This window comes from Erpetoichthys calabaricus, chromosome 11 (genome assembly GCF_900747795.2).
Source record: "Erpetoichthys calabaricus chromosome 11, fErpCal1.3, whole genome shotgun sequence".
In the NCBI taxonomy this organism is placed as follows: domain Eukaryota; kingdom Metazoa; phylum Chordata; class Cladistia; order Polypteriformes; family Polypteridae; genus Erpetoichthys; species Erpetoichthys calabaricus.
The window spans coordinates 95,233,392-95,258,694 of NC_041404.2; the positions used below are offsets into that span (position 1 = coordinate 95,233,392).

General features: G+C 40.7%; 1 protein-coding gene across 1 annotated transcript in view; it reads left to right on the plus strand.

The window, feature by feature from the left end:
- hspbp1 (HSPA (heat shock 70kDa) binding protein, cytoplasmic cochaperone 1) overlaps positions 1 to 25,303 on the plus strand; it is an 85,850-nt gene that overhangs the window by 44,959 nt on the left and 15,588 nt on the right. Inside the window, exon 6 of the mRNA XM_051933713.1 lies at positions 14,561 to 14,657. Coding sequence (XP_051789673.1) covers positions 14,561 to 14,657 — 97 coding nt within the window. The remainder of the gene's footprint in view (positions 1 to 14,560; positions 14,658 to 25,303) is intronic.

Here is a 25,303-nt window from a genome sequence, read left to right on the forward strand (position 1 = left end):
AGCTGCCTCTTCTGCCTGCCGCATGTTGTTCTTTTAAGAGCTCCGAGCTCATGATGCTTGCCTGCCAAAAGCAATCCAACAACTGCTAGCTTAGAGGTCTGTTGACTTGTTTTAAATGATGGCTCACTGCCTGGTCTCACGTGACGTTGTTAAAGCAATACCTGTCTTTTATTACTGGCCCTTAAATCTTGCAGGATGTATAACGCTGCTCGCGTTCGGAAGGGGGGGGGGGTTATAGCTGTTGTCGCGCTGCCCTTCGATCTCTTTAAAGCCTGTACAGCCGCTGTCCTTTTTGCTACGGCCCTGGGACAGTCTCTTGGCACCAGGTCTCATGTTTACGGTCCCCGCGAGACACGCCGTGGCAAGTCTCCTTGGTCTCGCGGGTCTTTTAAATGTCTTTCGAGATTATCACGTATCGTAGCCTTGCATTTGTTTTCCATTCCAGGATTTCCTTTTATATATAGAGAGAAACAATCCTTTAAAACCTGAGGTTAAAACATTGCTGGAAGCAGTCCTTTAAAACAATTAAGCCCGGTGCTTCTTTTACTTTAGCGTCTCACCTGCTTCTCCCATTAGGGCCCTGCAGCAGGCGAGACACTCTCTCTGCAGCTGTCCGTCTTTCCTCTCTAAACAGGTCTGGAGGCCTCCCGATCCTGGCTTCGGTCGCGCTCTCATCCCAGGCCTGATACTTGGAGTCCTTGCAGTCCAGGACGCTCACGACAAGAACTTCTCCTCCAAGCCTCCCGACTCCCGCTGCCGTCCCAGCCTTACACGGACAGTCTCTCTTCTTCATTGGTCACTCTCGCTATATGCTTACTCGGCAGGAGCAACCATTATTACAACTCCCGGGTGTCGGCCTAACACCCAGGCTTCCCATACAGCTGCCTGCGAGCATTCACTCTCTCGCTCGCCCGCACCGGCTCTCTCTCTCCTCTCCTGTTCCTCACTCTCCAGCAACCTCCGTCTTTTTCTCTTTCCGTTCCTTTTTTTCCTAGCCGACTCACGCTTCTATAAATGCCGAGACGACATAGCAGCTGCAGCCCATTAGCATCCCCAGGAACAATCATAGATGTAGGCAGTCTCTCACCTGTGCACTTTGGTGAGAAACGCCCACACCACAGATCGCCCTGAGATGCTACAGCTAGTGATGGGCCGCTCGATACTCAGGTTTCGACACTGTGTCGAGCTTTCGAAGCACTGGAGATCGAAGCGCCGCTTCGAGGCTTGCTTCAAATGCGCCCATCACGTGATTTTGAGTCACGCTTGCGTAATGACGTCATTGATATCTGCGCAGTCAGCAGTCGATTTGGTAATTCACTAGTCTGTTAAAGTGCTTTGGCTCAAAGCGTAAAAGCAGTTGTTCTTGCTACAGCGATAAGGTTCGCTAACCCGAGATCAAATCCTAATTTAGGCTTGCATATGTTGAAATAAGGATTTTGTATAAAAGTTAAGTAGTACTTGTCTGAAAGTTAACAAATATATTTTGGAGACATTATGAACGATTTACATGGGGCACCTTTTTCCTTGGTGTGGAATCGTGTCCACCTAGAATCTGTAACAAATTAATGAGCATATTTTGCATAAGGTAGCACGTATTATAACAATCCAGAATCTACTCTACGCCATGTCGATCATATCAGAGAGGCTAAGAAACGCTTCACTAAAGCCGACGTGGTCATTACACCAGTATATGCGCAAGACACTATCATTAAACGTTTTTACTATTCAGTGATTCCCAGATCTGTAGCTGATTTGTATTACTGATTTCCAAAAAGCAATGTGTGTAAAAGCGTGTGCTGCATAACTAATCACAACTGTCTTCTGCAATTTTAGGAAAGTTTCGGGAGTTCTGCGTTAATGAGACAAAAACGTTGTAAAGAAACTTTGCGAATTCATCCAGAGGTGAACATAAAGATCACTCAAGTACTGACAAGAAGGAGCAGCTGGATAAGCACATCTGGAGCCAAACTTTCAAAAAAGCACCTGACTTTGTCAGCAACATCCTTTCCTTCTGAATGCATCTTATCAAAGGCTGCGCCGGGGGGTAAATAAGTAATCTTCCGAACTGCAGCACAACGGAGTAAGTCATTGATGTAAATAAAAATATTGAAAGACTAAGCTTTTGTCGTTTCTGTATTCTTAAACCATCTTCCAGTCCCACAATCCCCCGTAGTCACTGTCACATTTAACGTTCCCTGCTCCTCACCTGTTGTGTCACCCAAAGCATCAACACTCAGTTTCATTCAAGGCTTTACCGTCCTTCCTTTCATAGACATAAAATAAGACACACATTCCCTCTACATACGTGTCCAATAATAATAGTAAACTGGCAGGAACGAGAAAAAGCACAAGATGGGAATATTCATGACAAGAGCCTCGGCATCAGGGTGAGGATGTGCCTTGTCACCCATTACGTAAGCTCGTCTGCCACCCTTCAGTTGCACTGGCACACCTTACACTCTGGGGCAATTGCAATGGAGAATACCGACAATGTACACCTTCAGAAGTGGAATAAATCGACTGTATAAGTAGAACATTTCAGATAAACTATGAATTTTCTTAATCATAAACAATGCAACATAACTATTATATGTGTTGTTACTTTTTATTTATTCTCACCAAACGTTACATATCTACATGGGAAATGAACGTGGGTAATATGTTTATAATCATTCTCACTAAAATACACTGTCAAAATATATTAATGAGCAAACTGAGACACATTGGCCTTTAGGAAATATAAAAAAGCGTATGCGCTGCCATTTAGGACAGAATGCATTGTTAACATCATGCACTCTCTACTGATGCGATGTCACAAAAAAAAAGAAACAGCACAGTCCGTGCAAACTCATCGCCTCCTTGGTTTTTGACCTTATGATTGTCAACATCAAATCAATAAAGTCATTTTAAGAAGATGACAAGTCTGCTATAGTCAGTTCAATTAACGCTCCTTTTAAAAAAATTGCTTATACCGAATATAAATCAGAATCTCAATGATGCGGGACTCGCGAGTAGTAACGAATAATATATGACACTGAGAAATTGTAATCCCTAATAACGGGAACAAGTAAAAACTACGACTTCCTAAAATGGACACTGTAAATGTAGGCATTTCAATAAATAATTTAGGAGACTTGTGTGTGCATTTCAATATCAATTTAAGAACTACGTAGGCTACCTGTTGTACTATAAACGCTACCTCAAGCAGCACTTAACAGTAAATAGTCTAACAGGACAATGACTGACTGAAACGAAGATGCTGCGCCGCTACAATAAAGGTTCACACTGTCATTCTGCATGTTTAGAAGGCGCTGATTGGCTGAAACTGTTTATAGCGAATTGTCTTAAATTGGTAGTGCCGTATAGCGATCAGAAACGAAAAGACACATTTAGGCATGCTGCACAGTAGTTTGTTTTTCTACAATACAAATTCAGTACGACACCAGGGTCTCCAAACACACAAATATGAAGCTTATTACGTTTTACAGTGAAACTCTTTACATACACAATATAATTAGGGACGTGTGCCCCCTGCCCGTCTATGGCGGCCCAATCTTCCCTCGACAGCTCGATTCGCTCGCTATCCGTCCAAGCTGAAAATATTGTTAAATGGAGGAATTGAAAAAAACCTTTATGAAGTGGAGGATCGACGACGCGAACCGCTGGTGTTTTTACCGAGAGACAGTTGCGATACCATTGAGCCACCTAATCAGGATAATTAACGAGCTTCGCACAACTGAACTACTACTACTGTTCTTACTGCGGCGGATGTGGAAATATGTTGCTTGACATATGCACGTTAAATTGGTTTAATTGACACGAGAGTATCATTGTTGTATTCTCCTAATGAAGACAAAAAAATTATATTTATAGATGTATACTATATGATGTACGGTTTTGAACAAAATTAAGTGTTCCATAAAAAGGTTGCACGATTTACCTAATCTTTTTATATATATATAAAGTTGATATATGACAATATATCTTTGACACTATGTATCAGACAAAGGAAATCACAGCAATCCACAAGAACAATAATTACTTCTCAGCAACTACCTGAATTGTAGTTTAACTATATTAAGTGAAGTGTGTAATGTCAATACGAATTACAAAATATAACTAGAGAGTTAAGTGTCAGATAGACTCTCAGAATATAGAGGTCAATGCCTTTGAGTGTGCTGAGGCTTCACAAAGATTCAGTAACCAGTGACCATGTCTGCTCCAGACTTCGAAGCCCTATCATGATCCAATCTCAGTACGACGCATGTCTGAAGCTTCAGAGCTCCGTCATGAGCTCAGTACTACGCATGTCTGAGGCTTCAGAGCTCCGTCATGAGCTCAGTACTACGCATGTCTGAAGCTTCAGAGCTCCGTCATGAGCTCAGTACTACGCATGTCTGAGGCTTCAAATCCCCGTTTGAAGCCCGTCATGACGCAATCTCAGTAGTACTACGCATGTCTGAGGCTTCAAATCTGCTCGACGCTTCGAAGCCTCAGTTACCCCAGTGCGCATGTCTGAGGCTTCAAATCTGCTCGACGCTTCGAAGCCTCAGTTACCCCAGTGCGCATGTCTGAGGCTTCAAATCTGCTCGACGCTTCGAAGCCTCAGTTACCCCAGTGCGCATGTCTGAGGCTTCAAATCTGCTCGACGCTTCGAAGCCTCAGTTAACCTAGTGCGCATGGCAGAGGCTTCGGAGTCGCGTCACGATCTCAGTACTCAGCATGTCTGAGGCTTCAGCACCCCATCAGGATGCAATCTCAGTACTACGCATGTCTGCTCAGTGTATCGAACCGCAATGCATGGGGGCGGGACATTTCCACTCCTCATGTCAGCTTACTGCTTCGACCCGAGAGTTAGGAAGTTATATTAATTACAGTACACTGCATATTCCACCACCAGGTTACAAAATTTCAACAGAGTTGTGATTGGTGAAACAAATCTTTCTGGATCATCAACACAACTGAAATTATTGTGCAGTAGATTACTTAGTGTCAAAATATAAAATGACAAATTTTGCATATTAAAATGCTGACTATTAGAATGCATAAGAACAGCTGTACTAATATGGTTCAAAACACTTCCTTCACCATAATACTCTGGCTGTTCTCATAAATATTCCAGTCTCTGTGTTGCACTGCCTCACTTCTATAGTGAACAGTGTTATGCGTGTATTCACTGAATATAGAAATCAACATATATATATAAAATCCGCGATATAGAAAGACCATATAAATAAACATTTTTATAGTTTAAGCCTTAAAAATACCCATCCCACATGCTTTAAACACATGTAAACTTATAAAACACACTTCGTTAACACATATGATATGTGGATGTCGGGCTAAGGATATGAGTAACATCTCACTATTATAAAACATCTTAACTTCACGCAAGACAAGACAGTGAGACAGGAAAATTGGTGATGTACAGGCTTTTAAATTATTGACACGCAGAGCGACAAGCAGCACAAAGTCCACTTCTCCTTAGCGTTCATTCAGCTCCCCACCCCCTTGACAATGGGAACTGCGCCTCCGGGGAGGGGGGTTTGAGCGAACGTGCGTTCAGCCCAACTCCCCCCAACCCCAACCCCCCACCCCACACACACTCCTCCTCCTTCCGAACGCGCAGAGCGACAAGCAGGCATTTTGGCAGAAGCAGCACAAAGTCCATTTCTGCTCAGCGTGAGTTCATCTGCCCCCCTTCACAAAGCGAGTGCAGACACATTGACGTCTGATCGCTGCGTGCAGGCAGTGTGCAGTGTTGGTCTGCGGTGTTTAAGAATGTAGAAAGTGTTTAAGAGCATAGGAAGTGTTTATAAGAGTGTGGGAAAGGTTAACGAGAGTGAGAAGGGTTTATAAGAGTGTGGGAAGGGTTTATAAAGCCTTAAAATATGTATAAATAATAAAATAAATATAGGTCGCTACTTCACGGATTTTCACCTATCGCGGGGGGCTCTGGAACGTAACCCCCGCAATAGGTGAGGGATTACTGTATATTTGCAGCTGGAGATCCACAAAGGGAGAAAAAATGTATCATGTATCATAAAGTAGTTTTTATTCCTGAGCTTTCAACCCCTGCCAGGGGTCTTCATCAGAGGATAATGCTTAGACTTGCAAGAATCAAACGCAATATATAGCAAAACATTATGTGGATGGGGGGTGGCTAAATCAGTGTGATTGGGGGGGGGGGGGGGGTATTGGGTATACAGTTTATTTATTATGAACATGTTCTCCTTAAGTTTACATATGCTGGATTTACGTCCAAGTGTCTGTTGATGGCGTTCTCATTTGATAGCCAAGATTCGGCCAGCTCTCTGCCACTTTTAGTACTAGCCTTAAATTTGACTTGTCCCAGTTAAATGAATGTCCTGTTGATTTAGTATGCGTGTAGATCAATGAAAGTGAGTCCTTTCTTCTGACGGCGTTGCGATGTTCCTCTATACGTGTTGCGATTCTTTTTGAAGTTTGTCCTATGTATACTGCTGAGCAAGAACTGCGTGGAATACTATAAACTGCGTTTCGTGTTTCTGCTATCGATTTCTTGTTTTTAACATTAAAGAGGACCGTGCGCAGATTGTTCGTGGGTTTGTGTGCTATTCTGACGCCTGACTTGGCCAGGATGCCCGCTGTACCTTCTGACACATTGTGGTGATAAGGGAGTGAGTGCCAGGTGAGGTGGGGGTTCTGATTCAGTTCAATTGTTTGCTGAGTTTTTTGGCGTCTTATGTGTAAGCTCCGATTAATGAATGTTTTTGAGTATCCGTTTGAAGTGAAAAGATGGAAGAGATAGCGTCTCTCATTCATTTTTGTTTCCTTCGTATTACAGTGGGTGTGGACTCTTCTGAATAGAGTTTTAACACAGCTCCGTTTATGAGATACCGGGTGGTTGCTGGTGAAGTGTAATATCTTGTTTGATATTCTATATGTTCTATTTACTGTGTTATATGTTGTTTTTATACTGTTTGCTACGATATCACTGTTTCTGTCCCTTCTCATAAATATTCCTTTTCTTCCTCAGGTTCATTATTACTGCTATAATTACTGCATTAATGTTCAATATGTCTGTCAGTCAGTCAGTCATTGTCCAACCTGCTATATCTAAACACAGGGTCACGGGGGTCTGCTGGAGCCAATCCCAGCCAGCACAGAGCGCAAGGCAGGAACAAATCCCCGGCAGCATGCCAGCCCACCGCAGGACACACACATACACCAAGCACACACTAGGGACATGTTAGGATCTCCAATGCACCTAACCTGCATGTTTTTGGACTGTGGGAAGAAACCGGAGCACCCGAAGGAAACCCATGCAAACACGAGGAAAACATGCAAACACCACGCAGGGAGGAGCCGGGAAATTAACCCGGGTCTCCTTACTGTGAAGCAGCAGTGTGATAAAGATGTATCTAATGAAAATATGTGTCTTGTTTCATGTGTATGATGAAATGGTAGATCTAGCTAACGTAGTTTCATTAGTTGTATTAGCTATATTATGTTACAATATGTAAACTGCAGGTCTTGTACTTTGAACGTTAGGTGATATACGTGTATCAAGTCTTATTTGCGCATGCTTCGAGATAAATGATTAGTATGGGCTGCTCTTACGGTAAACAAGAATAAATGTTTCTGGCAAAGACAGATTTTTTTTGAAATTATTATAAATATGGATAGCTGCCTGCTCTTTGTTTCCAGTGCATTAGTAGATCTTCATGTCGGCGTCTGTATCAATCGATGAAGAGTCTACAGCGTCGTCATTAACAAGGCTAACATGGGGTGAAGTAATTGACAGTGCTGATAAAAGTAAACACACGACATATCTCAGTGACATTTGGCTTTACCTCCCCTTCATCATCTCACGTGCACTTTTAAACAAGCTTCAATGTGTCGTTTTGAAACATTTGTGCGTCAAAAGCTCAGCGTCTCATTTCCAATGCACGTGATGATGTGGATGTGTAGCGCCAGTTCGTATCAGTATAGTTATTGCAAAATTTAGTGACAGTTAGTGATGGACCAATCTCATTTCCACGAGGTGTAGTCTAGTTTGGTTGAAGAGTTTAATTCAAATACTGATATATGCTGGTTTTACATTGGAATTAGAATATGAATGTACATTATGCAGATTAAATTCCCGATTAGAAGTCTAACACCAACCAGGTTTTCAAGGAGCATTGCCGTATAATCGGAACTATCAATCAAACGCACCAGGCAACGGAAATCTGCAATCCCCAGACAGATGCTGACCAGGTTTGTTATTGAACACGAGACCTGGCGCTGTCTGACTGGCGTAATTGTTCAAGCCACCGTTACGCATACATTTACTTCTAAACAACGGTAATCCGTGCTGGCGCCTAACGTAACTAGTCAACGTTGATCCGATTACTGCAAAATAATTACTTGCTAAGCGTATGTCGATTTACAATGCTTGACATTATTGCCAATTATAATTTTTGACTTCAAAGGTGTATATCACAACTTCATAGAGATTCGGTATTCGTCCACAATGCTCTAAGAGTTTACTGTTAAAATGTGCTGTTAATACAAATGGCCAGGAGGTGTCCCTAGAGAGGTGAGTGTCAAATGCTTCGATACGATTTCCGACACAATTGCTTCAAACGTGTTGATGCTTCATGAGGCTTCACTCCGCCCATCACTAGCTACAGCCACGACCACCACGCCCCCTCACTAAGCCGCGAGTGCGGTGATTATTTAAAAACTGGCCTTTGCTGAGAGAGCTGTGGACCTACAACACCACAGAAAGTTACTATTCATCCATTCAGAAATACAAATAAGACAAATACAATCAGGGAACCAGAGGTGTCAGGATTATTTTTCTTGAGCATGGATTTAACAGATGTGGTCTTTAGACGGACAGGGAATGTCTGATGATGTCTTCACTATGTACACTATCAGTTAGCACATCTGAGACTTCTTTAAAAAAAAAAAAAAAAAAAACCTTTTGTTACTGGGTCTAGGAAAGAAGTAGAGGGTTTCATTTCAGAAATTATTCTATACAGTTCAGGTAGATCTATTTCAATGAAAACATTTAATTTGATTAAACCATCATGCTGGGGTTTGACAGGATTAACTTTGGAGGAATGTATTATTATTTCTAATGTCATTTATTTTGTGCTTACAAAATATGGCAAAAGCCTCACAAGTTTCACTAGTAGTTTTTAGGAAGCATTCCAATGAATTAGCTAGGTTTAGAAGACGATCAATAGTTGACAGCAAAACTTTTTGATTTCCAGCGTTATCATTCCAATTTTTAGAAAAATAAGACAGCCTTTCAAGGTGGACTGTTTTGTTATATACTGTTATTAGTTCCTTCAATATTTCATAGTGGACTATTAGTTTAGTTTTTGTCCATATACACTCAGCTCTCTGGCAATTTCTCTTTACATCACTTTTTGGGTATTGTAGTGTTGGTGGATTTCTTAGCAATTTTTTCAGGGACCACTATGTCAGCTGCAGCCCTTAGCATTCAAATTTACGACCTTTGGTTACATTACTAGCTGTATTAAGGTAAGAAGTACATTTGGACTGATTGTTTATAAAATTACCAAACCTTGAGGCTGCAAATGAATCAAAATGTTGTTTTTAACAATACCTTACTCATTACTTGTAGTTACCAGTATTTCTACATAAAATAATATGCAGAAATAGTCAGCTATACAGATATCCACATCCTGCCTTACATCAACTTTTAATCCTTTTGAAATGACTAAATCTTGCACGTGTCCTCCCTTATGTGTGGGCTGGTTGACGTACTGACTAAGATCAAAGTAATGCAGTTTATAAATTCTCTTGCTTTCGGATCACACTGGTAATCCACATAAAAATTGAAATTGCCTAAAATTAGGAACCTGTCTTACTTATCATTGTAGATACTAAGCCTGAGAATTCCTCAATAAAAGATGCATTATTTTTTCGAGGTACTGTATATAAATGGTCAGTATCGGAAGACTATGAAACTCCTTGAATAACCACAGCAAGATACTCGACGTACCAAAGTACTAAGAGTTTTATCAGCATGAGTTTATACTCTGCAACCACCTTTTTTTTACCCCTGACAAACTAAACAAAATTAAAATTTGGAGGTGCTGCTTCAATTAACATTGCCACTCCTTAACAGCTGAGCCACCTTTCATTTAATGCAAGAAAGTATTTTCCTATCACTGATAAGGTCATTAATTTAAAAAGACTTGCTGGTTAACACTCTAATTAATTTATTTAGTTGTGCCACATTTAAGGTCTCAGAAGAGTACAACTGAATCAGAATGTTACTGCAGCGCAAAATGGTAATTAAGTTGTTCAAGTTTCTGCTGCTTTGTCTTGATTTTTTTATTTAAACTGTGGTCTGTGATAGCCTTAATGCATTACACATCTTTAGGTGAAATGGTAAATAAGTTATTCACAATTATACTATTTTGTTTGGGTTTTCTAGTTAAAATATGGTCCATTATTATAGTGCTAATACAGTGCACATCTGTAGATAAAACCACTACAGAATTATCACATTCTGACACGGGATTATAGTGCATATTAGGACTAAAGTTACGTAGCCAAGGAAGACCTATTGCCTTTGAGATATTGACCCGAGTGCCAAATCTGATGCAGGACGTCACATCTGTTTAAAAACAAAAATGTTCTCTCTCAGAAGATGTCTCAGCTGTCAAAAAAGCTGATGTTTTGCATCTCGCAGAGGGTTCTCATCCATGTGTTTATGGCCAGGTGCATGTTTCGTCTGATCTGCGTAGTGTGGGAAGTGTGCCTGATACAGCAATTCTCACAACTGGGTTCCTGTTCTTTGTGACCTGAATTAGAGATGTGAACTTCATCTTCAGGAGTTCCGAATGTCGATGTTCAATGTCATGAACACTAGAATTACCAAAGCCTACTAAAAAACCCGTAAATCTGGCCCACCTTAAATCCCTTTGCACTTCTCAGTCAGCGTATTTTGTCTTGTAAATGTGCCAATTAAGACAAGCAGCCTACTATTCCATCCCCCCACCGCCGCAGAAAGGTCACAAAGTTCTCCCTGTTCCAGCCTTCATTATCTGGGAGTGAAGTGCTGGAGTTTTAGAATGGAAATAATAGATCATTATTTGGAACACATGCATTTCATGTGTGTTCCGTGTCTAAAACGATCTATGTAAATGTAGGATGACAGGAAATGTGAAAAATGCAAGAAATGTTGAACACATACCTAAAACAGAAAGGGGCATGCTGACAAATTGTCGATCAAACACAGGAAGCTCTGCAGTCAGCTTGTGACTTTATGCTGTAGGAAGATAAGTAAATGAATACAGATAAATAACATTTCATGTGGCATTTATATAACTGATATATAAATGTTTTTCATATAAAGACCATCACAAAACATAATCAAAAACAGAATTTTGCACAATGCCTTAGTGAGCTTGTCATGCCCTGATTTTCAATTGAAGGACATGTGTGTGGCAGATTGACTGGCAGGATGATGCCCGACCTATTGCTGCATCCAAATGGTACAGCTGTGTTGTTCATATGTCTGAGTGGACGTTTCTTGCGGATCAGGCTTCTGTTCTCTTTCGCCGATGTACAACCCTCATCCTCATCTGATTTCACCTCTGTTATAGCACGTTTTTATTTGAAAACAGCAGTGTCAAATCGGGGGCAGGTGAACGTGACTGAGAGAATAGAACTGAATGAAAGTTAAAAAAAAAAAAAAAAAAAAAAAAAAAAACCACTAACCTTTATAATTTATACTGACCATTACAGACTCAAATGTATGTTTTTATTGTATAGTAGTAACAATAAGAGCAGCTCACTACTTAAAACTATAATTCTGGGAAACGCCCGGAATCGATCCCGCAATCACTTGATTATGAGTCAGCAGTTCTTACCGTTGCACCACTCAAACAGTCATGTCAAAGTCGTATCCTAACCCAATTTCTTTTTCTTCGGTTAAATGCTTGAATAAAAGTGCACTAATTTTCTTGTACGTGTACATTTTATGAAAGTGTTTATTTGATTTTTGGACTTCAGTCTTCTCACATTATATACTTCATGTCAAAATCTTGTTGTTAGTACTATAACATGAAAAATGTTTCTGTTTTAGGTATGTGTTCAACATTTCTCGCATTTCCTGTCATTGTATATTTACATTGATTGTTGTAGACATGGAACACACATGAAATGCATGTGTTCCAAATAACGATGTATTATTTACCTTATACAACTCTAGGCACCTCACACCCAGATAAACGAGCCTTGAGCTGGGAGAACGTTTTGCCCGAGTTGAGCTGTGGTGGTGGGAGGCTGGGATAGCAAGCTGCTTGTGCTGATCGACATATTTACAAAACAAAAGACGCTAATGGAGAGGTGGAAAGGAATTTAAGGTGGCCCAGGATTACAAGTTTTTTTTGTTTTTTTCTTTTCTTTCAGGGATTCTAGTGTTAAATCTTATAAACTCTTGGTGTTATTTCTCAAAGTATCTTATATGAGTGATAAGACTTTATATTGTTTAGTTAGTGTACTAATTCAGAATTGGCAAATTAACTGGACTGACGTTATATGTTGTCAATTGATATTAAACATTCAAATATGGCAAATTGTATTTTTACTAGGTCACATTTTAATAGTGTCATGAACATAAATTTGCACATTTAGAGTTCGCATATTCATATTCAGCAATGAAGTATGCTGTATTGCCTGTCCTGCTAACTGCATGTCTTAGCACTTATGCATTTCTTCTAACACAGTATGTGTTGTATTAGTACAGAGATGTGCTTTGCGCTTTGACGCATTCAAACACTAAATTAATTTTATTTTCGTAGTAAAAAAATGGAGCAGGTCACTTCATCACCAGTGCAGACAAGCCAAATAGACACTTTGTTCAACTTTGTTTTACTTGCTACAACTGCTGTTAGAATTGCCAGTTTTCCTCTTACATCCCACAGTCCTAAATGCATGTTGTGCAAATGCAGCTGTGGCTGCATGTGAAATTTTCCCCATGTCCCTGAACTGTACATGCCACTTAGTAAATCAATGGATGCTTGGCCGAACATCTGTAGACAGTCTTGTTACAATAAAACAATAAATGCAAAGCCTCCTTTCCTTTTTAGGAACTGTAGGACTCTGTATTAAAAAGCGATTAGTCTCACCGACATTTCATCATCTTTAATAAATGAGTGATACTACAAGTTAAACAATTACAATTCATCTAATCAATCACATTATTTCTCTCTGAAAGAACACACAAATGCTTTTGTGAACAAACTCCATAATGAGATAAAAGTAGCAAATACGAAAACCTGTGTGTGTGTGTTTATGTTTTTTAATAATAAGCATAATTTCCAAAATCACATTCTGAAACTCTCCTTCCTAGAACACTAGGAGTATTATTTCTGCAATTGTTCTTTTTGACATGTGTTGATGCAGTGGTAAGCCAGTTTTATATTTAGTTTTACGCATATATCATTGTGCCTTCTGAAGTAATTTGTCTGCATGCAGTCACAAATGAGTACAGTGCTGACTTTCATTCGCTACTACTAATACTATATGAAAGCTAGAACCGTGAGCTGGAATTTTGGTATTGACTTGGTCTCGAAGTATTGACTTTTGTGTCATCCCTTCTAAGCACTCAGCTTCTTTAAAACATTTATTTGTGAAATTAAACTGCTGTAAATGTTAATTAAAATCATTTTATCCTTGCTGTGCTTAGGCCATTAGCCTGTAACAGAATTTTCTGGAGTGTCTAAACTTACAATTTAGGCAGTGTGGCGTAGAGGTTAAAGCTTTAAACTTCTTTCCTGAGGTTGTGAGTTAAAATCTCGTTAACTGACACTTTGACTGTGGGCAAGTAACTTTACCTGCCTGTGCTCCAATTGGAAATGCACAAAAAATTTAACAAGTTATATCTGTAAAGTTGTAAGTTGCCATAAAAGCAACACCCAAATAAATAAATAAATACTGAAACAGACCCCCCAAAAAAGCATAGGTAGTGCTTTTACAAAACGTTTTAGGTTAATTTCATTTATGTATATTCAAGAAAAGTAAATTGAAGTACTACTGTAATTTGAGTTTTGCTTTAGATATATTCATGTGTAATTTGTTTTTTTTTAAAGTTTACATGTGATTTGTTGCTTTTTTTACAAGCTTAATGAAACATGAGTGTGAACATTGCAAAGTACGTGTATGTTCATTCCTGCATAATTTACAATTTCCAAAAATTTGGCAAATTTTAAATATGATTAATTCTACCTAGAAAATGGGTCACATTGTATGTTGCTGTGTCTTTTTCTTGCTTTATGAATTCCACACAGTATTTCAATTATAGTACGTACCAAGAATTGTGAGTCCTGCTGTTTATTAAGTGGCCCTTGATAAAAATGTAAATGATTTAAAGTTGAACTTATTTAAATAACATGTGCTTCCCTTCTCTCAAAGGTGCCTTCTGAGTTTCTTTTTTTGAATTTATTTCTTTTCCCAGAATATTAAACTATGGACTAAAAGAAAGTTAAATATAAGAGTCAGTCTGAATAAAAAAAATTTTCATTTTACATTTTTTCGTGTTTCCTAGATACACTGATTTCAATGGGAATGGTTCAGCAACTTGTGTCTGTGCTTAGGATGGATCACCAGTCTTTTCATGAATATGTACTTGGTGCCCTTTGCAGGTTTGTACTTTATTGTAAAAATAACTTGTATCAGGTAAGTGGGAAAAGTATTAATTTAACTGAACTGGATAATTATGTGTATTGTGTGGAACATAAAAAGCAGCAAATATTCTGGTTACAAAAGGTCATATGTACTTTATTTGAACTTGCCAAAAGAAGAGGTACTTAGCACTGGGACCCCATACCATTGCACCCACATTTCTGGCATGAGCCATTGTAGAATGTTCCTCAGATTACGCAATTGCATGTGATGTGTACATCAGCCATTTGTGACAATCAGCTCCAAGAGTCATGTAAAACACCTTACTGTAGGTGACACTTTGTTCATTCATGGCAGTCCAAACCTCACAAACTTGACAGCAGTCATAGACAGTCAATAATGAATGTTATAGCAGGGGTTAGGAGTAGAGTCCCAGCTTTACAAACCACTTGGACATGTTTTGAGATATTACTTGATAATGCACAGAGGGTGCTATCTCAGTGTTGAGTGAACATGTAGGCACAATGATGGTTTATTGCAAAAACTGGTAGTTCTCTCAAGTTTTCTCTGGGTACTCTAGTTTTCTGTGGTTGTCAGCAAGAGTCTATATGTAACAATGGTTGCTAACATCGTCTGTAACTGTTTCCTAGTTAGTTTGGAAAGAGTAAATTTACTTTACTACACAATCCTTCCTGTTTTCCATACGCATTTCGTAAAGCTAATCTTACACAACTAACAAGTTTAAATCACTGCATTCTCAAGTATGATTTATGGAATTTAGGATTGCAGGGAGTGGAGCCTAACTCAACAGCTCTTATCAGGAGACAGCACTGATCAAGGTGTTAAATCATCACATGGCCCACACATGGATACATGAGTTTATATACTGTACACAGGGCCAATGTGGAATCCGCAATCAACCTATCAGTCACACCTTAAGGGTGTGGTAGGAAACCCAATGCAGACCAGGAGGGAATGTTCAGGCTTCAAATGGTGTGGGATTTGAACAAAGGATTCATTGTGCTCCTATGTCTTGTTACAAAGAAACTTATTCAAGCAAAATGATCAAGCATTTTGTTGGACTTTAGAACAGGGTTTTTTAACCTGATTTCTTAGCATTCTAAAAATCCCCCAAAATTAAAATGTTTCAAAGTGCAACTTTTATTTTGCTCTTAAGTTGTTAAGTACTGAATTCTTGTCAGGTAAGCCAAAAGGTGATATTTCTTTATCTTTCCCACCTTCCATTCCCCAGATAGTGTGTGTGTGTGTGTGTGTGTGTGTGTGTGTGTGTGTGTATGCATGTGTTTGTCAGAAAATAATCTCTTTAGCTTTGAGACATTTTATGGAGGAGATATGAGCTTGTTAGTAGCACTTCTGGGAGATTTAATGGACAAGTCAAGTTAATTTAAATTCCACATTTCACAAATGCCTGATGCTTTAATTTTCCTAATCTTTTCCTTTTTCTGACACATTTTTTCCTTCCACTCAACTTTTCATTAATATGCTTAGTTACAGCACTCTGTGAACAGCCAGCTTCTTTAGCAATGACCTTTTGTGGCTTACTCTCCTTGTGTGGCCTACTGAACCAGACTGAGAGACCAGTTAAAGGCTCAGGACACTTTTGCAGGTGTTTTGGGTTAATTAGCTGAGTGGAGTGTGACACCATGAGTCTACTATATTGAACTTTTTCACAATATTCTAATTTTCTGAGATGCTGAATTTTGGGTTTTCATTAGCTATAAGCCATGATCCGCAAAATGAAAAGAAATAAATGCTTGAAATATATCACTTTGTGTGTAATGAATCTATATAATATACGAGTTTCACTTTTTGAATTGAATTACTGAAATAAATTAACTTTTCGATGATATTCTAATTTATTGAGATGCACCTGTATTATTGTTACTGCTAATCAAGAATTTGCCAGTGAATTTGGCAGCAGTTATTATTCATAACTGGAGATGGCATCTCTTTTACTCTTGTACCTGCCAAGTATGTTTCATTTTTGCATTCAGCACATTTGGCACAATTTAGTTTTTTATAGTAATAAGCATTAGTTTTATTTCTTGTTTTTCTGTAGTGCATGCCAATTCAATTGAAGTAGCTCTGAAAGCAATGCGTTTCCTAGATTGCGTGGTTCTTTTAATAAACTGCATGTCATATCATTGAAGATTTGCCTCAAAACTGTCTGAAAAATGTGAACATTTTGAAGCGCTAACTAAATTTTATTTTGGATTAAATGTATAGAGCAGCTTATTTTGTTAATATTGCAGGGAAATGGGTGCAAAGGTGACACACCATCCAACTTTGTCTACCACGTACCTACCACGTGCAGACGGGATGGGCAACAGCTCCCAACAATCCTGAACTGGATAAATTAGTTATAAAATGGTAGGTGATTGGGCACACAACAACTTGCACATTGGGGTTCTCACTCATTCTTAAAAACCCCTTCCCTTTTTGCTTTTGCTGAAATTTGCCACTCTTGATTTTTTTGATGTTTTCATTCACATTGACATTCTATAAACATTGCTTTAGACATTAATCCTGAATTTTCTTAAAATAGAGTTGACACAGGCTTAAGAAATACAATCTCGATGTTTTGCATACTGTATTGTTTTATAGCTTTGTTCATATAAAAGTCCTTCCCTTGAGAAATGTATGAGTCGAGTTTCCTGGCATGGTGAATTGAAGGCACACTGATTGGCATTGCATCCTCACATCTCCAAGGGAATTGCTAGAATCCTGGCTCCATCACTGTCTGTCATTAGTTTACACATTTCATCTATAATTGCATAGGTTTTTCTCCATATACCACACTTTTTCTGTCCATATTCCAAAAACATGTTTGGATTAATTTGGCACCGTATTATTTAGTGTACAGTATGAGTGTTCTGTAGGAGAGAAAAACAGTTGATTTATGAATTTTGTATTCATATGGCAAATACTGCATACAGAAATATAACAATAAATAATTGTATATTGGATAAGTAGTAACAATTAAACATACTCTGTGTGTGTGTGTGTGTGTGTGTGTGTGTGTAAGTATATATATATATATATATATATATATATATTCGAAAATGAAACAAAAGAAATAAATTCAAAGTATAAATATTTAGATAGAAACTATAAGAAGGAAAAGTCTGTGATTGCAGAATTATACAGTTATATAACTATGTAGCAGGGTTACTTAAACAGCATACTAAATTTCTGTCATTTGTTGGGTTGTTGAAGTCAAAGTAATGTTTATTAGTGAAACAACTAAAATTTATCTGAATTAGATACGATCTTAGTCCAGTGGCTAATTCTGAATTATTGCACTGGCATAAGCAACTGCAAAGCTGGATCATTTAGGTGAGGTAGCTTGAAAACAACAGAACAAAGGCTGTTTTATAGGAATTCTTAAATAACAACAATCACTTTAAATGATCAAGTTTTATTTCAAAAAGGTATCCTTAAAGTTGGGATAAATCTAAAAAAAGTAATTTAAAAAATTTAATATCAGATATTTATAACAATTGTAATTTGAATAAATTTAACTTGTCTTTTAAATACTATGTTTGATAAGTATTATAGACCAGCTAATGTCTTCTCCATATACTGACGTAAAAAAAAATTAACAAAAAGGTCATTTTCTGAGAAACCTGTTTGGAAGTGTATTGTTACAAAACAGTTTGTGTAACTGAATATCCTGAATTATCTTGGTATTCATTATCATGTCATTGACACATGAATTAATGTTTGAATTTTATTTTTAGTGCTTATTGTTTGAAGCCGTATTTTTTTTTTCAGAGAAACTTCCAATGAGCACCTTTTTACTTAAACATGTTAGGATAAATCAGGTAGTTCATGATGACCATATTTTTTGTAAACCCCATGGTCAACCTGTTTTTTTGTTTCAGTAGGGGAATTCATGTACACATTAAGCATGTCACTTCATTGACTAAAAGTAATATTAATCACATTTAGAAATACTGTATGTCAGAAATGGGAAAGATGAAGCCCCTCCTTTAACCGCCACCTTATCGTGGTGGAGGGGTTTGCGTGTCCCAATGATCCTAGGAGCTCTGTTGTCCGGGGCTTTATGCCCCTGGTAGGGCCACCCAAGGCAAACTGGTCCTAGGTGAGGGATGAGACAAAGAGCGGTTCAAACCTTCTATGATGAATGAAAACTTTGGATGGCGTTTTCCCTTGCCCGGACGCGGGTCACCGGGGCCCCACTCTGGAGCTAGGCCTGGTGGTGGGGCTCGATGGCGAGCGCCTGGTGGCCGGGCCTGCACCCATGGGGCTCGGCCAGGCACAGCCCGAAGAGGCAATGTGGGTCCCCCTTCCCATGGGCTCACCACCTATGGGAGGGGCCAAGGAGGTCGGGTGCAGTGTGAGTTGGGCGGTGGCCGAAGGCGAGGACCTTGGCGGTCCGATCCTCGGCTACAGAAGCTGGCTCTTGGGACGTGGAATGTCACCTCTCTGAAGGGGAAGGAGCCTGTGCTAGTGCGCGAAGTTGAGAGGTTCCGGCTAGATATAGTCGGACTCACCTCGACGCACAGCTTGGACTCTGGAACCAATCTCCTTGAGAGGGGCTGGACTCTGTACCACTCTGGAGTTGCCCCCGGTGAGAGGCGCCGAGCGGGTGTGGGTATACTTATTGCCCCCCGACTTGGAGCCTGTACATTGGGGTTTACCCCGGTGGACGAGAGGGTAGCCTCCCTTCGCCTTCGGGTGGGGGGACGGGTCCTAACTGTTGTTTGTGCGTATGCACCGAACAGCAGTTCGGAGTACCCACCATTTTTGGAGTCCCTGGAGGGGGTGCTAGAGGGCATACCTTCTGGGGACTCCCTCGTTCTGCTGGGAGACTTCAATGCTCACGTGGGCAATGACAGTGAGACCTGGAAGGGCGTGATTGGGAGGAATGGCCCCCCCGATCTGAACCCGAGCGGTGTTTTGTTATTGGACTTCTGTGCTCGTCACGGATTGTCCATAACGAACACCATGTTCAAGCATAGGGGTGTTCATATGTGCACTTGGCACCAGGACACCCTAGGCCTCAGTTCGATGATCGACTTTGTGGTCGTGTCGTCGGACTTGCGGCCACATGTCTTGGACACTCGGGTGAAGAGAGGGGCGGAGCTGTCAACTGATCACCACCTGGTGGTGAGTTGGCTTCAATGGTGGGGGAGGATGCCGGTCAGGCGTGGTAGGCCCAAACGTGTTGTGAGGGTCTGCTGGGAACGTCTGGCAGAGCCCCCTGTCAGAAGTAGCTTCAACTCCCACCTCCGGCAGAACTTCGACCATGTCCCGAGGGAGGTGGGGGACATTGAGTCCGAATGGGCCATGTTCCGTGCCTCTCTTGTTGAGGCGGCTGACCGGAGTTGTGGCCGTAAGGTGGTCGGTGCCTGTCGTGGCGGCAATCCCCGAACCTGTTGGTGGACACCGGTGGTGAAGGATGCCGTCAAGCTGAAGAAGGAGTCCTACAGGACCCTTTTGTCCTGTGGGACCCTGGAGGCAGCTGATAGGTACCGGCAGGCCAAGCGGAATGCGGCTTTGGTGGTTGCTGAGGCAAAAACTCGGGCGTGGGAGGAGTTTGGGGATGCCATGGAGAACGACTTTCGGACGGCTTCGAGGAGATTCTGGTCCACCATCCGGCATCTCAGAAAGGGGAAGCAGTGCAGTGTCAACACTGTATATGGTGGGGATGGTGCGCTGCTGACCTCGACTCGGGACGTTGTGGGTCGGTGGGGGGAGTACTTCGAAGACCTCCTCAATCCCATTAACATGCCTTCCAATGAGGAAGCAGAGCCTGGGGACTCAGAGGTGGACTCCCCCATCTCTGGGACTGAGGTCACCGAGGTGGTCAAAAAACTCCTTGGTGGCAGGGCCCCGGGGGTGGATGAGATACGCCCGGAGTTCCTCAAGGCTCTGGATGTTGTAGGACTGTCTTGGTTGACACACCTCTGCAACATCGCATGGACATCAGGGACAGTGCCTCTGGATTGGCAGACCGGGGTGGTGATCCCCCTCTTTAAGAAGGGGGATCGGAGGGTGTGTTCCAACTACAGAGGGATCACACTCCTCAGCCTCCCTGGAAAAGTCTATTCAGGGGTCCTGGAGAGGAGGGTCCGTCGGATAGTCGAGCCTCGGATTCAGGAGGAACAGTGTGGTTTTCGTCCTGGTCGCGGAACAGTGGACCAGCTCTATACCCTTAGCAGGGTCCTGGAGGGGGCATGGGAGTTTGCCCAACCAGTCTACATGTGTTTTGTGGACTTGGAAAAGGCATTCGACCGTGTCCCTCGGGGAATCCTGTGGGGGGTACTCCGAGAGTATGGGGTACCGGCCCCCCTGATAAGGGCTGTTCGGTCCCTGTACGATCGGTGCCAGAGCTTGGTCCGCATTGCCGGCAGTAAGTCGAACCCGTTTCCAGTGAGAGTTGGACTCCGCCAGGGCTGCCCTTTGTCACCGATTCTGTTCATAACTTTTATGGACAGAATTTCTAGGCGCAGCCAGGGCGTTGAGGGGGTCCGGTTTGGTGGGCTCAGGATTGGGTCACTGCTTTTTGCAGATGATGTTGTCCTGTTTGCTTCATCAGGCCGTGATCTTCAGCTCTCTCTGGATCGGTTCGCAGCCGAGTGTGAAGCGGCAGGGATGAGAATCAGCACCTCCAAATCCGAGACCATGGTCCTCAGCCGGAAAAGGGTGGAGTGCCCTCTAAGGGTTGGTAGCGAGATCCTGCCTCAAGTGGAGGAGTTCAAGTATCTCGGGATCTTGTTCACGAGTGAGGGAAGAATGGAGCATGAGATCGACAGGCGGATCGGTGCGGCATCCGCAGTAATGCGGGCGCTGCATCGGTCTGTCGTGGTGAAAAAGGAGCTGAGCCGCAAGGCGAAGCTCTCAATTTACCAGTCGATCTATGTTCCTACCCTCACCTATGGTCATGAACTATGGGTAGTGACCGAAAGAACGAGATCGCGAATACAAGCGGCTGAAATGAGTTTCCTCCACAGGGTGTCTGGGCTTTCCCTTAAAGATAGGGTGAGAAGCTCAGTCATCCGGGAGGGGCTCAGAGTAGAGCCACTGCTCCTCCGCATCGAGAGGAGTCAGATGAGGTGGCTCGGGCATCTGATCAGGATGCCTCCTGGACGCCTCCCTGGTGAGGTGTTCCGGGCACGTCCAACCGGGAGGAGGCCCCAGGGAAGACCCAGGACACGTTGGAGGGACTATGTCTCTCGACTGGCCTGGGAATGCCTTGGGATTCTCCCGGAAGAGCTAGAAGAAGTGGCCAGGGAGAGGGAAGTCTGGGCATCTCTGCTCAAGCTGCTGCCCCCGCGACCCGACCTCGGATAAGCAGGAGACAATGGATGGATGGATGGATGGAAAGATGAAGACCAAATAACTTAAAAGTGTTGACTCACTTCAAATTAATATGTAGTAAGAAATCTGTCTTTTGCAAGATCTGTTAAAATGAACTCACTAGGTACAGGAGCACATCCATGATGTGTGGGAGCAAACAAAAAGAAAACCCACTGAAGTAATTGTGATCTCTCTCTTACTCACAATTGGTAATAATCCACTAACACTCTCAGTGGCACTTGCTGTTTCTTCTGGTAGCTTAAGATCCTTATCTGAGTGTGCAGAATCCAAGTCATCAACAATATGCAAAGATTTTTTTATATTTTTATTTATTTATATTATTTTTTTTGGTGATCACAACAGTGGGTATTTGATGCCATACTATAAAGAAAAAAAGAGACTTGTAAGACAACAAGATGAATTTCAATACACTATAAAAAAATTCTAGCAGTACTTGGGTAACTTGTTTAAAAAACGAGCCATCAAAATACCAAGCAGCTGCATCCTATAAAAGGGAAGCATCAGGACCACTGTCTGGTCAGTCTGCTACTGATGGTGAGATGCTTAAGTTTATCTTTTACAGCCTGTTTGATGTGAAAGTACAATCTTATCCCTCAGCCCAGTGAACATGGTGCATGGTGGCATTTTTTAGTATAAGGAGCTTGATAGATATAGTTGTGTGTGAAAAAAGGTTAACTGGACATGATGAAAAATGTGAAGATGATCCCAAATGAAGGGTGTGTGACTGTGACACAGTATTACTTAGTTTTAGGTGATCTTTCAGCCAAATCCATAACACACAGTAAGAGGAGATATGTATTGTGGTGACAGGTCTGGAATCTGAAGGAGGAGAAGAATGTGAAAAGTACATTTTCTGAGAAGGTGAGAGCAAGAACAAGTGAGGTTTTAGAAGCGTCAGATGTGAATAGTATGTGGGAAGCAACAGCGAGTGACTGGTTGAAAACAGTAAAGAACTCAGTGGTTTGACTAGGGTCTCCAGAGACACAAGTAGGCGAATGCTGATGTACAGAACACAGTTAAGAAGAAGACCTGCTATAAAGACTGGCAAAAATGAAGGTGGGAGGTGATAAAGCTATCTGTAAGGGAATACTAGAAAAGCAGATGCGTAAGTGTAAGAAGCATATAAGCAAAGTTTGCAAGTGAGGAAGGAAAGAGAAATGTATTCAGGATAGTGAAGCAGATAAATCACAAGATGCATTAGGTGTGAATTGCTTGAAAATGCTGATGGGAAGTTTATGATTAATAGTAATGGGATTAAGTTTATTTGGAAATATATGAAAAAGTTGCCACGTGAGGGAATAAAAGGGATAATGAAGTTTGTTGTGACAAAACAGCTGTAGGTAGCCGTAGGTCTTCAAAAGGAAATGTTGTGAAAGTGTTGAAGAAAATAAATACTGGAAAAGCAGCAAACCCAATTGTATATTGAGAGGATTCCAGAAGACTGAAAGCGATTAGTACAGTGGACAGAGAATGTTACTTTAAAATAAGTTCAGTAAGAACATGGGGGTTGGAATCTTGTTAAGGGTAAATTTAATGCAAATGTTAGGAGGTTTATTTTTTTCACACAGAGAACTATAGACACATGGAGTAAGTTACCAAGTAACGTGATAAACTGGGGACACTCAAAATTTAACTTTATGGTATTTTGGTGAAATTAATAGGATAGATTTGAATCGTCTTGTTGAGCTGAATGGACTGTTCTTGTCAAAATTTTGATGATCTAAAGGCTGGGAAACAAGTATTTTCATTCCAGTCCATAAAAGAAAGCTCATCCACTAGAGTATGGGTCACATTAAGCCATCATACTTTTGTAATTGGTAATAAGGGGGTATGGGGTGTGCTACATGAAGCAGATGGGTGCATGGCCATGTGATGTGTATGGTAGAAATGTTGGAAAAAGCTTAATTCAGTGTATGATTTGCAAGAATTCATGTGAATCATAGTTTTTATACTGATTATTAAATGAACAGAAGATGGATGTGTACTAAAGTAAAGTTATTGCTAACAAAGCAAGTGTCCTGCCTTCTGGCATCTACTGAGACCACTGTACACACAAGGGTCAGGTCACATTGGCATTCTTTGGGTTACCTCATAATTCTAATAATTACACTTAGGGACTAAAAAATGTGACCTAATGACCTGGAGGGAAACATCTAGTCCATGGCTAGTCTTCCCAGCTTTTGCCTTTAAAAAGAAAAAAATGTTACACTCACAAATTTGGACCATATTCCTGCTCTCTATTGGGCCAGAGGTACTGTTGAAAAGAACAAAATGATTCCATTCATGCATTTATTCCATTCCTACCGTGTATTGGCCAAGAGGTTGTGTGCCCCTTACCTATATTTTGTCCTCCATTCATCCTGGGTGAACATTGCCCAATTCCTTCTATGTCACTTATCTTTCTATGTCTGTCTTATTGGTGCCCCTCCCAGTTGCCACCAGACAAAAGACAAGTTCCTTCACCTAAAAATGCCTATTTTTATTGCATTGGCATAATGATATATCATATGTAAAATGTTTATCTTCTTTCCTAATTTGCCCTGAGATTCTATCACAATAGGTAGACAAGATGTTTCTTCGAAGTTTTAAACTTCTGCCCCAAAAAGCTCTAGAGGTAATGGATACCAATACTGGTGAAGTTTCACTATACTCAGTACACATTCAGTACTACAGCATAAACATATATGATTCAATGTAGTCTCCTTCATTGAAAATACTTTATTTGACAAATTAAAATTCAAACAATTCAGCCTTTACTTAGCTTACAGTTGCTTTTTATTAAAAGTACATCCATCATTCAACTCAACAATATTGTGCTTTTATTCTTTAAGGGCATGTTAAAGGTAACAGTAGCTTTAAAATGTTTATATAGCCTACAGGTACTTTCCAAACTATCATCTGAGTATAGTAGTATTGCCATTTATATCAAAATGCCATGAACATTCTGTTGCACAGCTTTCTATTTATGACCATAGAAGTGCCATTGAAAAAAAAAAACAAAAACCAATAAACGTCCACTGATTATGCTTTATGTTATGAACTGTCAGAGTAACCACCTTGATCATGCTGTAAACTCACAATATTTGGTCATTAATGTGAACTTGTTAGAATAGAACACATCAAAATCTTAAATATGATTTTTTCAGTTTTCATTCTTGCAAAAACAACTTTAACTTCCTTAGCATTGCAATTTTTCTCAAAGACCGGTAAAAAGTATTGCATTTCTTTCTATTGTAAAAACATGCAAAACACTAAAAGTACAAAGTCAGAAGTGTAGAAAGTATAATAATGATACATA